Source organism: Suncus etruscus, chromosome 6, assembly GCF_024139225.1.
Source record: "Suncus etruscus isolate mSunEtr1 chromosome 6, mSunEtr1.pri.cur, whole genome shotgun sequence".
Taxonomy (NCBI): Eukaryota; Metazoa; Chordata; class Mammalia; order Eulipotyphla; family Soricidae; genus Suncus; species Suncus etruscus.
The window spans coordinates 123,402,861-123,415,928 of record NC_064853.1 but is presented as its reverse complement, the minus strand read 5'-3'; the positions used below and the strand labels follow the sequence as shown (position 1 = coordinate 123,415,928).

General features: G+C 41.3%; 1 protein-coding gene across 1 annotated transcript in view; it reads left to right on the top strand.

Annotated features, from left to right (window-relative positions):
* The window catches only part of TENM2 (teneurin transmembrane protein 2), a 1,185,834-nt gene that overhangs the window by 830,761 nt on the left and 342,005 nt on the right, over positions 1–13,068 (top strand). The window contains exon 5 of the mRNA XM_049774568.1: positions 5,523–5,732. Coding sequence (XP_049630525.1) covers positions 5,523–5,732 — 210 coding nt within the window. The remainder of the gene's footprint in view (positions 1–5,522; positions 5,733–13,068) is intronic.

Sequence of the window (13,068 nt, the reverse complement as noted above, 5' to 3'; positions counted from 1 at the left end):
CCTTGAGTGTGAAGTCAGTAGTAAGCCTTGAACATTGGGAGGTGTGACCCAAACAATTAAAACAAAACAAAACAAAGAAGATTCCTCTAGGGCAGGGCCACAAAATGTTGTACGGAGGGCTGCAAACGACCCGACCCATGGGCCACCGAGTTTGAGACCCCTGCGAGCTCACCCTTTGAAATAGCTACAGGCGGGAGTTGGGTGGGGAGGAGGGAGATTTGGGACATTGGTGATGGGAATGTTGCACTGGTGATGGGTGGTGTTCTTTACATGACTGAAACCCACACACAATCAAGTATGTAATAAAGTTATTTAAATAAAAAATAAAGAAATAGCTACCTTAGAGTAATGGAGCAGTATTAGCTTCATCAAGCTCAAAATTTCCTCATGTCCCAAATTTTATCAATGGAAAGAGAGTAGGCAGTACTGAAAGTGCCAAACCTTTTAACAATTGAATAAAGACTAATTACCAAATCAGGGATGAGGGGAGAAAAAGCAGGGTGAAAACAATTTAGACACAGTAGTGGAGACTTCTGGGCACTTTGGTTGGGGGGTGGTGTAGTAGTTTTGCATATTGATACCCAAAACTTGAACACTATGCTAACTATCTGAACTATAATGAAGGAAATTACTAATGAAAGTTTTATGTGGGATATAATAGTTTTTGCACAGTGATACCCTAAAATTTAGTACTATTCTAACAACATTATTTGAAAAATATAAATAATAAATATAAATAAAAATATAATTAATAAAATAATGCTAACCACCTAAAACACAATGAAGAAAAATAATCAATATTGGAGAGAAACTAAATAAAATTTATTAATTGGCCTTGCACATGATCCACTCAGGACCCCATGAAAGCCCTTAGGTCTTCTGAACTCTGCTAGGGTAAGCCTTAAGCACATCTAGGTGTGGCCCAAAAAGAGAAAGGGAAGAGGCCAGAGAGATAGTAGAGTGATAGGTGCTTGCTATACCTCTGGCTGACACAGGTTTGCTCCCAGCAATTTACATGGTTCCCCGAACATTGCCTGGAGTGATTCCTGAGTGCAGAGCCAGGAGTAACCCCTGAGCTGGGTGTGGCCCCCAAACAAACAAAAGATAGGAAAAATAAAAAGAAATAATCAAATGTTCATAGTGGGGTGTAGTAATTTTGCATATTGATGTCCCAAGCTTTAATACTATTGTAATTACCTAAACTAAACCATAATGAAGAAAAATAATGCATTTTTGTTAATGACATCATTTTGCTTATCGGTACCTTAAACCTGAGTTAATATTATTATAACTCCAAACTATAGTGATCTTTAAAAATAATCTTTAAAGAAATATCCCCAGTCAAAATGATCACAAAATTATTTTCACCTGGAAGCATAAAGCAGCAGCATAATTGAATTTGTGCTTCTTCCTTTTCAGTAATGGGAAGGCCATACCCATGGACCATTGGCTCAATTTTGATTTTCTTATTGGGTTGGAAGACACAAATATGCACATCCATATATTCAAGACCCTATGAGTTTAAAGGAGCTATGTTTGTTGTTGCGTATGTCTTCTTAATTTTTCAACCCATTGATTTACCCATTCTGCTGTAGTTGTGAGTTGTTTAAGGAAAAAGAAAGCTGATTAGGACAGACCCTCCAAAAGTAGGGTGAGTTTAAAATTGGGACTAGTGCACAGCTCCTGGCTACCTACCTGCCCTCTAACCTTCTGTTAGAGCCAGTGTAGTGAGTCTGTCTACAGTAACCCCATCATCTGCCCTTCATTACGAAGTCTGTTGAGCTCAGATGGTGGCTGTGAATTGGAAGTGTCAGGGGGAGAAATATCTCATGAAACTTCACTTGAAGGGTCAGAATCAGTAAGTAGAGTTGAAGGAGTCTTGCAGGAAGGAAATTTGGAGGGTGGGATTCAGTCATGAGATTGCCATTCTACCCTGATCACCTCCATGCTTTAACTGTGTCCCAAACCACTCTCGGATTGTGTGTCTACACAGAATTCAAAGGCTGTTCTCTCCGCGTGCTCAGAAATGAATTCATGCCGACCAGAATTTTAAAAAAGTTCATGTAAAGAATGATTTCACAGCAACGATCATCTCAGGCTCCTGAAAATTGCACTTGAACTTCAGTTCCACCTTCCTCACTCAAAAGAATTTGAAAATTGGCTCCCAGCCATCCTTGTTCTTCCACACATAAACTCACAGAAACCCTGCTACGGTGCAAACTTGAAAGCCAACTGATTCACAAGCACCCCCCCACCCCACCCCACCTCCAAAGTGGTGTAACTGGGAGGCATCACTATTCTCTCCAATGCCCCCACACCATACCGCTGCCTCCCCTATTCCACTTCTCCCCATTCCCCTCACCCTATCTAGGGGCCTAGGAAAAGGCAGGGCAGAACTGATCTGTGGAGGAGCCGCTTTGAACTAGCTAGCAAAATTAGAAGAAAGGCTTTGAACTCTGGCGATAATAGCTGAAATAAATTGTTATGCAAAGTGAGATTCTTTTTTTTTTTTTTTTTTTTTTTTTTTGGTTTTTGGTTTTTGGTTTTTGGGTCACACCTGGCAGCGATCAGGGGTTACTCAGAAATCACTCCTGGAAGGCTCAGGGGACCATATGGGATGCTGGGATTTGAACCACCTTTCTTCTACATGCTAGGCAAACTCCTTAACCTCCATGCTATCTCTCTGGCCCTCATTTAAAATTCTTGAGGGTGCCTTGGAGGTGGGAAGTTTAAAACGAAGAAAAAAGAATTTCTGAAAGTCTCTCTCCTCCCCCTTTCTTCCTTTTCTCCCTTTCTTCTAGGTCATGTTGTTATGGCAAAGTGAAAAGAGGAAAAGGGTTGGGTTTGGAAAGACACTCCCAGTCCCTGACTCCAAGCACATCATACTGCTCTATCCCCTCTCAGCTTCTTTTTCATCTCTGACACCAAAGCAGTGGACAAGGGAGAGTGCTCAAAGGGCTAGGGCATGTGGCTGGCATGTATGAGGTCCCAAGGTCCCCTGGCACCACTTGGTTCCTTTTCCTGAAGCAATGCCATGTGTAGTCTGAGCTGCCTTGCCCTATTGGCCAAGTACCACTGGGGTGAGCTCCAGACCCCCTTAAGCACAACTTGAAAGGTTCTACCTCAAATACATAAAATAAAAGAAGCACTAATCCTGGCCATCTTCTCCAGTGACTTGGTGATTGAAATGAGTTCCTGCCTATTCATGGGCAGAGAATGAGGGACCTATGTATTCCCCTGGGGGCACTAGCATTTGAGACAGTATTGACATGCCAGCTCCTGACAGAAGTTCAGAATCTCAGGCAAAAAAAAAGTATAGACTCAGTGTTCGCTCCTTCGACATATTCCATCTCCCTCTGACAGCACATCTGGCTGGAATCACACAGCCCTGCTCACTCCCAAACAGTTTTGAGTGGATTGCTTTCCACAAAACCTGGGGGTCTTTTTTCCTGGAGCTGGAGGGTCTGTCTCAAGGGGAAGTCTTGAAATGTATGCCTGGGAAGGGGCCACAACAATTGAATTTTCAGTGCATTGTCTGTCCTGTCTCCTGCCACTTCCACACACAGAATGGGCAAGAGACCTGGGGCTTCTGCTTAGTTCTCGTCCGTTTTCAATCACCACATGCCCTTGCCACTTTTTTTTTTTTTTTTTTTTTTTTTTGGTCTGAGGCTTAGTCTGTCTTTCTTCTGAGAGTCCTCCAATGTACATTTTCATGGTCTTTTTTTTGTTCGTTTGTTTGTTTGTTTTTTGGTTTTTGGGCCACACCCGGTAACACTCAGGGGTTACTCCTGGCTAAGCGCTCAGAAGTTGCTCCTGGCTTGGGGGACCATATGGGACAGCGGGGGATGGAACCGCGGTCCGTCCAAGGCTAGTGCAGGCAAAGTAGGCACCTTACCTCTAGCGCCACTGCCCGGCCCCGCATTTTTGTGTTTGTCTTCTGTCCCAACACAGACTCAGTTGTCACTTCTCGTTGAAGCTAAAACTCAAAGTTGATTCTGGAATTTGCTTTCTCCACCCCTTGTCCTTCCCCCCATAAAAAACTTCAGGTCAGAGACTATGGGCTGCTCATTTCTCAAGGCTTTTTTTTTAACTTGCCATATAAACAAACCAGAAAACAAGGAGTCATGAGGACTTTACCATGTAAAAGGGGACCAGCTGAAGTTACACATGACAATAAGCATCTCTGAATCTGGCTACTGAGATCTTCCTGCCTTATGAAAAAGTGGGCAGCTACTATCCTGTTCAGTAAGAATTTTCTAACCCCCAGGGCAAGTCCTAATTACTGCCCACCTTCTGCCAGTTATTCTGTCCCCCATGGCCTGAAGAGGCTCTCATCTTTCTAGAATGCTTCCCACTCTGTCCTCCCCAAATTGTATAACAGAGATAGCAAAAACATGGGCCCATTCATTATTGTGCTAATCGACACTCTCATTCCCACCTCCACTATGCCTGTCCCTCAGACTCATTCATTTGACTTCAGTCTACCATATGCATGTGTTTATTTGCTGATAAGCCAGATATTGAGAGATTAAATGAACCTATGGCTCTTTCAGAAAGTGACAAGCCCCATGTGGAAGGAATAAAATTCACAGGGTAGAGCAGCTAGTGAGTGAATTACATAAAGGTGAAGGAGGATGAATGTGGAGAAGAAGGAGGAGTGGGGACAACTGGGTGATGGCAGATTGGCAAGCAATGTCTCCAGAAATGTAACTGGAGATGTTGGAGCAGCACTTGGCAGTAGCATGAATTATGGTCACATTGGCTAGAGGTAAAGGAAAAAGGAGAGAGCCCAACGAGTCCTTAGGGAGATGGATGCCTTCCATTGGAAGCCCTATACCTTCCACCATTGGAAGGGATCCCCTTGTCTTTCATATTTATGGCACCATGAGGCAAGAGATGTCACCAATTTCTGTCTTAAACTGTCTCCCATTGTCCATGCCTCCTCAACAATGTTGATGGAGGTTCACTAGAATTGCAAGTAAGGAACCAGATCCTGGAATAGCAACATTCTGGTCTGCATTGGCAAGGATTTCTTTTGCTTTGTCTATATGATAGCAAAAGAAACAAAAACAAAAAAACCTCACCTCAGACCAGAACAAGGTGATCAGAAGTTCTGGTGCTGTGTGTTAGAGAAAGAGCTAGAGAGAGAGAGATGGAAAATCTAGCACACCCCAACAACCATGGGAAAGAGGGACCACAGACTCTAGATAAGCAAGGTAGTTGGAACAGGAGAAAAAAGCAGATATTTTCCAGCCTGACTCAGTTTGACCCAAGTAGAAGCATATTTACATGCATGCCTTTTTTTCTTTTTCCTGCAATAGGCCACTACCTGAAGTGTGAATTTGGGGATATATAGGAGCATCAAGCCATTGGGGGCAAGTCGGGGTGGGATGTGGGTAGCCTTTCATGAATTGGTTCATTCTTGATGGATAGCTGCATTGTGAATGGGTTTCAATGTAATTTGCTCTGGATGCTCTCATGCCACTCATGCTGACCTTTGACCCCTCTGTCCTCTTTCCCAGGTCGTCCCATTCCACCTACATCCTCGTCTAGCCTCCTCCCATCTGCTCAGCTGCCTAGCTCCCATAATCCTCCACCAGTTAGCTGCCAGATGCCATTGCTAGACAGCAACACTTCCCACCAAATCATGGATACCAACCCTGATGAGGAGTTCTCCCCCAATTCATACCTGCTCAGAGCATGCTCGGGGCCCCAGCAAGCCTCCAGCAGTGGTAAGGAAACTGTGCTGTCTCCATGGGTGCTGCGGGATGTGGTCATGACCAAGGCTCTGGTCCCCAGGGTCAAATGACAATACAAAAGTTAAAGAAGGTAGAGTGTGGCTGTCCATTGACCACCATAATATGGGGACATTGGTGAAATGTCTCTCTTATTGGAGAGACTCAACAGAGACCTGGAAGATGGTGTGTGCTTCTTTCACGGGTGCACTCTGCCCACTGCAGGCATGAGAACATGCTGGTCTCAGAGATGTGCAAGAAAGATCACGGAATAGGAGAATTTCTACTCCTGTGTTTCTGATTTCTATAGAGTGCTCTAGTCACTATCCTGAGGATGATTTGTGAACAAATCTCTGAATCTTTGTGGTTGATGGTTGACTTGAGATTTGTTTCTTGCTTGTTGAGATGATTTAGCAATTTAATTGTGTCCTTTGAACATGGAACTGGTTGTCTTGACAAGTCTCAAGGTTTGGTGGTGATAAGACAGAGTGGGCAGTTGGGGGTGACCTCTCCTAGAATCCCCTTCTTATGTGACTTCACATGAATATAACAAGATGACCATGAGAATCCTCTAAGTCTCCACCCGTTCTTATGCACTGCACCTTTATGAAAACTAAAGAGCAGGTATCATGCTGTCATCTCCCTGGTAGAATTTTATGACCAGAGCCTGAAATTTGTAAATTTTAGCATCATCACAAGTCCAGCAAGAATCAGACCTTGCTTTAATTTCTTCTGCTGGTGACAGTATTATGAGGTTATGTACCCATGACCCATGAAAAGAAATTTATAGGAATAAATTGTCCTGACCCAGTAGTTTTGATATTGTCTTCTGAATTGGACCCTTATCACATGTTTATTAGCATATTGCAGTCAAAGCATGCCAAGAGTATTCCTTGATAATCTGGAGTACTGGCTATATCCATGACTATCTCCTCATTACTGGCTTCAACCTTTACATTTAGAGTGAACCTCCTGGAAACATAGATAGTGATGCATTTTGGAGTTTTGTATGGTGAACTGCCACTTGTGATGGCCCATGCCTTTCTTCAAAGCCAGGCCTGTTATATTTAGCAAACTTGGATTCTTTTTACCCCCAAATAAAAAAAAGTGCCTAATCAAATCTCTCATCAAATGAGCAATCCATTGTTGATATTATGAAGGCCTTTAATCTACCATAAATCTTTATTAGAACTCATCAGAGCTTCTAGTTTGAGAGAAATGTGATTATGGCACTCTTAAAATGACATTACATCATTGGGGTGATTGGTTTATCATTTGAAGAAGAGGCATCAATCATAACTAGCATAACCACACAGTAAATGAATTCAACCTTTCTACTGCGGAACAATGACACTGTAATTGCTCAAAATCAGGCTGAAAATGAAATCAGAAAATGCTCTTTCTTTAAATATGATGTTAACTTAATGGAATATATTATGAAAAATCATGTTTGAGGAAATTCTCTATAATTAAAAATAGGTGGAAATATATTCCCTGTTTCCTTGCATCGCAACCTGGGTTTAGCTCACAGGACCCTTTATTTTCTGCCGAGATTATGTTGCATTTAATTGAACTACCCTAGCTTATGTTTTGCTGCTTTTTATTTCATACTATGTAATCACGATGAATATTGTATTGTGAAGGACAAGAGGGTTTTGAATGAGGTGCACCTGCTGGTTGCTTTTAAAAACTCCATTATTAGAGAGAAAATGAGCTTTTAAAAAACTATATTCCTGATAATAAAATGGGTAAGACATTTGATTTACGTGCAAACAACCTGGATTTGATCTCTGAAACCCTATCTGGTTCCCCCAAGTCTTCCAGGATTGACCCCTGAGCACAGAGTTAGGGGTAAAATCTGAGGACTATTGAATATGCCCCCAAACAAAATGAACCAAAAATACCCTTATATTTCTTCATGCATATATGGATACCTAAGCAAAGATGATTTCTATAAGCCAGGTCAGCTCATATATGAGAATCCTTCATAATACATTCTCAGTGATAAGGCTATGAGTGCTTTCCTTTTAACCTTGTATCTGGTTGTATGTTTTTGATGGGGTATTTTTTTGTCAGCCTTAGGCCTCATCAGAACCTCATTTGGGTGGACACAAGATCTTTGTGTTCAAAGTCAGATTTATCCATTTTTCATCACTCAGACCAATTTATTCAGCCTACTTAAGATGGATAGCAATTTAAGCTTCAGTAGCAAGCTGAAAAAAAAAACATAGAAAATTCGAGGTTCGTTTCCATCACAAACAAGAATTGTGCTAATAGCATGTCTTCCCCTTAGGGGTAAAATCCAAATGTGTGATAACTTTGTTTCAGGGGCACTTATTGAGAAACTGTTAAGGGTCATACCAATCTTTCAAAATTCTTAACTTAGCTAAAGTGAGTTCAAATATGTATTCATGTGTGTGTGTGTGTGTGTGTGTGTGTGTGTGTGTGTGTGTGCTCCTGTGCACATATGTAGATGCTCTGAAAATTATTTGGAGTACCAGGACAAATTGAGGATTCTCTTAAGATCTGAATGCACCTGCCATGAATTTAAATTTGACATAAAGGATTGCAAATAGAGTTTGACAGAGACGATGCAGAGCACAGAGATGAACCTGAGTTCTGAATTGAGTTTGATGGTTTGGAGCTGGATGTCTCAGCCAGCATTGCCAGCCCAAACAAAGTGGCCAGGTGATTGACTAAGTTATGTTTAGTTGTTTAATTGTGCAAAGTTTGTTTAGGTTGGTCTCTCAGCAGTGACGTTGTATTCAGAAAACCAGTTTGATTTATATGGGGATATTTTTTATGTTTTAAAGGTAAGATAAATATCTTTTTTACTCATGACAGTGAAAGTATCCTGCTCCACTTGGAGCGTTATTTTCTCCCCTTTGGCATTAGCACATTATATTAGGGTCAATAAGGTCGATAAAGTCAGAGAAGTGGCCATTTCTATTTCCTGCCCTACCCCAAAACCACTGTTCTCCAGAGACACCTAACCATAAAGCATATATCTGAAATCATTTCGACAACATTCGAGTCTCAAAGCAACAATAAAACTTCACTTCTAGGGGCCAGAGTGATAGCACAACGGAAGGGTGTTTGCCTTGCATGCAATTGATCCAGGATGTACAGTGGTTTGAATCCTGGAGTTCCAAACAGTCCTCCAAGCCAGGAGAAACCCCTGAGTGTCACCGGGTGTGGCCCAAAAACAAACTAACAAACAAAAATCAAAAATAAAACAAAACAAAACAAAAAAAGACTTCACTTCTAAACCACATGGACCTTTTTGTTTATTTGCTTTGGGGCCATAGCTAGTAATTCTCAGGACTTTCTCCATAGCTTTGCACTCAAGAATCACTCTTGGCAATGTTTGGAGACCATATGGGATGCAAGGGATCAAACACAGGTTGACTCCAAGCAAGGCAAAAGCCCTACCTAATGTACTATCATTTTGGATCCATTCTGAATCCAGAGCCTTATGTTATGGCTCCCAGGCACCAACTAGTAAAGGCCTCTATGTCTTTGACCTCATTGGAGCCCAGTTGCTCCACAACACAGACTCTGCTACTTGAGCAGAAAGCCAGGTCTAGCTCATGAGAGAATTTGAAAACCTGTTCCCTCAACTCCAACATTTTCTTCTAGGTAGCTGATTTCTGCATGTCTATTCAATCATTCTCCTCCCTCCTCCTTCACTGCATTCTCATTTTCTTTATTTCTCCTCCCTCTTTTCCTTTCTTCCTTCTTCCCCCTTCCTTTTGTCCTTCTTCATTTTCTTCTCTGCTCCTTGCCTTTCCTACTTCTTTCTTCCTTTTTTCTTTTATTTTATCCTCCCTTGTTCTCTTCTTTCCTCCCTTCATATCTACCTCATGACTTATAACATATAATAATCATATTTAAAGCTAGAGAGATTTCATTAAAAATAGCAAGAGGGAAGGAAAATGTATGAAAAGCATATAGAAAGTATTATATGGGTCTGGAGAGATAGCACAGTGGCGTTTGCCTTGCAAGCAGCCGATCCAGAACCAAAGGTGGTTGGTTCTAATCCCGGTGTCCCATATGGTCCCCCGTGCCTACCAGGAGCTATTTCTGAGCAGACAGCCAGGAGTAACCCCTGAGCATCGCCGGGTGTGACCCAAAAACAAAAAAAAAAAGAAAAAGAAAGAAAGTATTATATATGTAAAGTCTGTTTATTTGGTAGAGAAAACCTGATTCTAAGCTTCCTAGGAACAAAAGTGAAAGTGGAGATAGAGAAAGAACAAGAGGCAGAACATTCATGAGATTCAAAACAAATAAACTTCTCTGAGTACATTCTTTGTTTCCAGAAGGAAATTCTTCTTGAATAAGATTATGTGTGTATTCAGAGGGCCTATACCCAACCTCAGACATCATATGGAACATTAAAACTTGCCTGTCCCCTTCCTTTATTTCCTCTCTTTGTGTCCCAAAATCACATAGCCCAAAGTTTAAACTTGACATGATCCATAGATAAATCTTCGAGCTACCAAAAGATGTTCCCAAAATGATGTTTCATAGATAATCCATCTTTAGCAACAACTATTGATGGAAATTGACTGACTTTGAGGTTGTAATAACATCCCAGAACCTGAAAATCTGCTATCTATGTTACATTTATCTTAATAACCTTAAAGAAGTTTTAATTGGCATCTGCTCAAACAAATCAAAGCCCCATGTCTGGGCCACCTCAGTTCTGGGCCACTCCACTGTTTAGGACGTGGAATAAGAGGATCCACAGGACATTTTTAGGTGAATTAAATGTGTTTCCCTTTCAGAGGTCTTAAATTCGCGGCCTACGGGCCGCAAATGGCCCTCCGTACAACATTTTGTGGCCCTGCCCTAGAGGGATCTTTTTTTGTTTTCTTTTGTTTTAGTTGTTTGGGTCACACCCCCCCAATGTTCAAGGCTTACTACTGACTTTGCACTCAAGGATCACCCCGACTTTGCCTCTTGTGACCGCAAGTAAATTGAGTTTGAGACCCCTGTTAGTTGGTTTGTATTTGAGAAAATGTTTTTCCCTCTAATATTTTTTATTGTTGTTTTGGGGGCCATACCTCGTTGTGCTCAAGGTTGGCTTCTGCCTCTGTTGTCAAGGATCACTCCTAGAGCGGGTAGGAAACCTAATAAGGTGGCAAGGATTGAACCTCTTACAAGGCCAGAGCCTTCCCTGCTGTACTATCTCTCCAGACCTGTGTTGTAAATCTTCTATCTTTTCAATCAGATGGTGTCTGTTGTCATTTAAATTAAATTAGGGCTTTCTGGTTAGCTCACTGAAATTAAGAAATTCGATGATTGTGCTGTGTGAATAACGGTCACTTCACATTTTCACTCATTGTCTATCATAAGACTGCACTGCCTCCCTGAAATATCAACATTTAACTTATTCTTCTCTTTCTTTTTTTGTTTTTTTTGGACCACACCTGGCAGTGCTCAGGGGTTACTCCTGGCTGTCTGCTCAGAAATAGCTCCTAGCAGGCACGGGGGACCATATGAGACACCGGGATTCGAACCAACCACCTTAGGTTCTAGATTGGCTGTTTGCAAGGCAAACGCCGCTGTGCTATCTCTCCGGGCCCACTTTCTTCTTCTCTTTCTAGATCTCTCTTTGTTCACTTTCATCCTATAATTTGGAACTCTCTGGTGCAGAATTCTGCCCTGAGTTCCATGAGATATTCCAATCAGTATTTCTGAAACAAATGCATGCATAAATATGTTCAGTAACTGACTTAATTTCATTCATTTATTGATTTTCATCATGTATAATAGGAACAGAGAGCAAATTAACATGTCCCTGCTTGGGCCTGTATATAGAACAGTAGTTAGGGTTCTTGCATAGCATGTATCCAATATGGGTAGAATTCCTGCCATTACTGGCTCCTCCAAGCTGGACTTGCACAGTTTTGGACTCTTTTCTTTGGGCGGGAGACATGCTCAGGGGTTACTCCTGACTCAGCGCTCAGAAATCGCTCCTGGCTTGAGGGACCATATGGGATGCCAGGGATAGAAACCAGGTTCGTCCTGGGCCAGCCACATAAAAGGCAAATGCTCTACCGCTGTGTTATTGCTCCAGCCCCTCAGTTTTGCACTCTTATCATTTGTTCTGAAACCCAGTCTAGTTGACCAAGCCCCAAATATCTTATGTCAAAAAATTAAGCTTATTTCTAGCACTCTGTGAAATGGACCTATTTTGTTGTTGTTGTTGTTATTGTTGTTTCATCTACCTTGAACACTTAAGAACATTGCATTTTATCTTTTACTGAAAATGAATTATTCTATTATGAAGTGTACCACTTGTGCATTCTTCATTGATTCTCTACAAAATAGTTTCACACCCAGCAGTAACTCTGCATCTATCAAATACAATTCCTGATGGCTAACCTGCCTCTACACCCACCCCCTGAGAATTCCCAGTTTATTTTCTATATTTCATAATTTTCTTGGTCTCTTTACTTGGTTTGTTTCACATTATATAACATCTCTAAGACTTCTTTGCATTGGAGCATTATAGAGGTTATGATATCCTGCTTTTTTAAGATTAAATAATCTATAAAGTGTTTTTGTTTACTCATTTCTCTGTTATTATCTTTTGGCTATTGTGAATAATGCACCCATGACCCTTGATGTAAAAGTATCTATTCAAGTGCTTGCTTTGACTTCTTTCACGTACTCAGAAATGAATCATATGGGAATTCCATGTTTTCTGTATACTTGCTGTGCCGTCCTCTAAAACTACACCAGTCTAAACTTCTACTAGCAGAGCACATGGGTTACCATTCCTTTGCATTCCAGCTAATTCTTATAACTTTCATTGTTTGCTTGGATTTTTAATAGCCAGGCTGATGGGTATGATATGGTATCTCTCTGTGATTTTGATTGATATTTCTATAATCCTGAGTGGTGTTTAAGTCTCTTTTTAGGTACACATTGGCCCTGGGTAAGCCTTCAGAGAAATCTATTCAAGACCTTTACCAACTTCCTCTGTTGTTGCTGAGAGTCACACAAAGTGACAGTACTCAGGGCTTACTCCTGGCTCTGCATTTAGGGTTTATGCCTGGTGTTATTTAGGGGATCATAAGGGATGCTGGGGCTCAATACTGGGTTGGACACACGCAAGACAAACACCTTACCTGTTGTACTATTGCTCCAGCTCTTTACCAACTGTGTAATCAGGCTATTTGATTTTTTCAGTTATAGGAGTTCATTATGTGTAGCTGGGAACGAACCAATAACTTACCACAAATAGAATTTGCACCTATTTTCTTTTATTTCGGGAGCTCCTTTCTCTAAGTATTGCTTGATGTTTGATGTGTAAAAGTTTTCT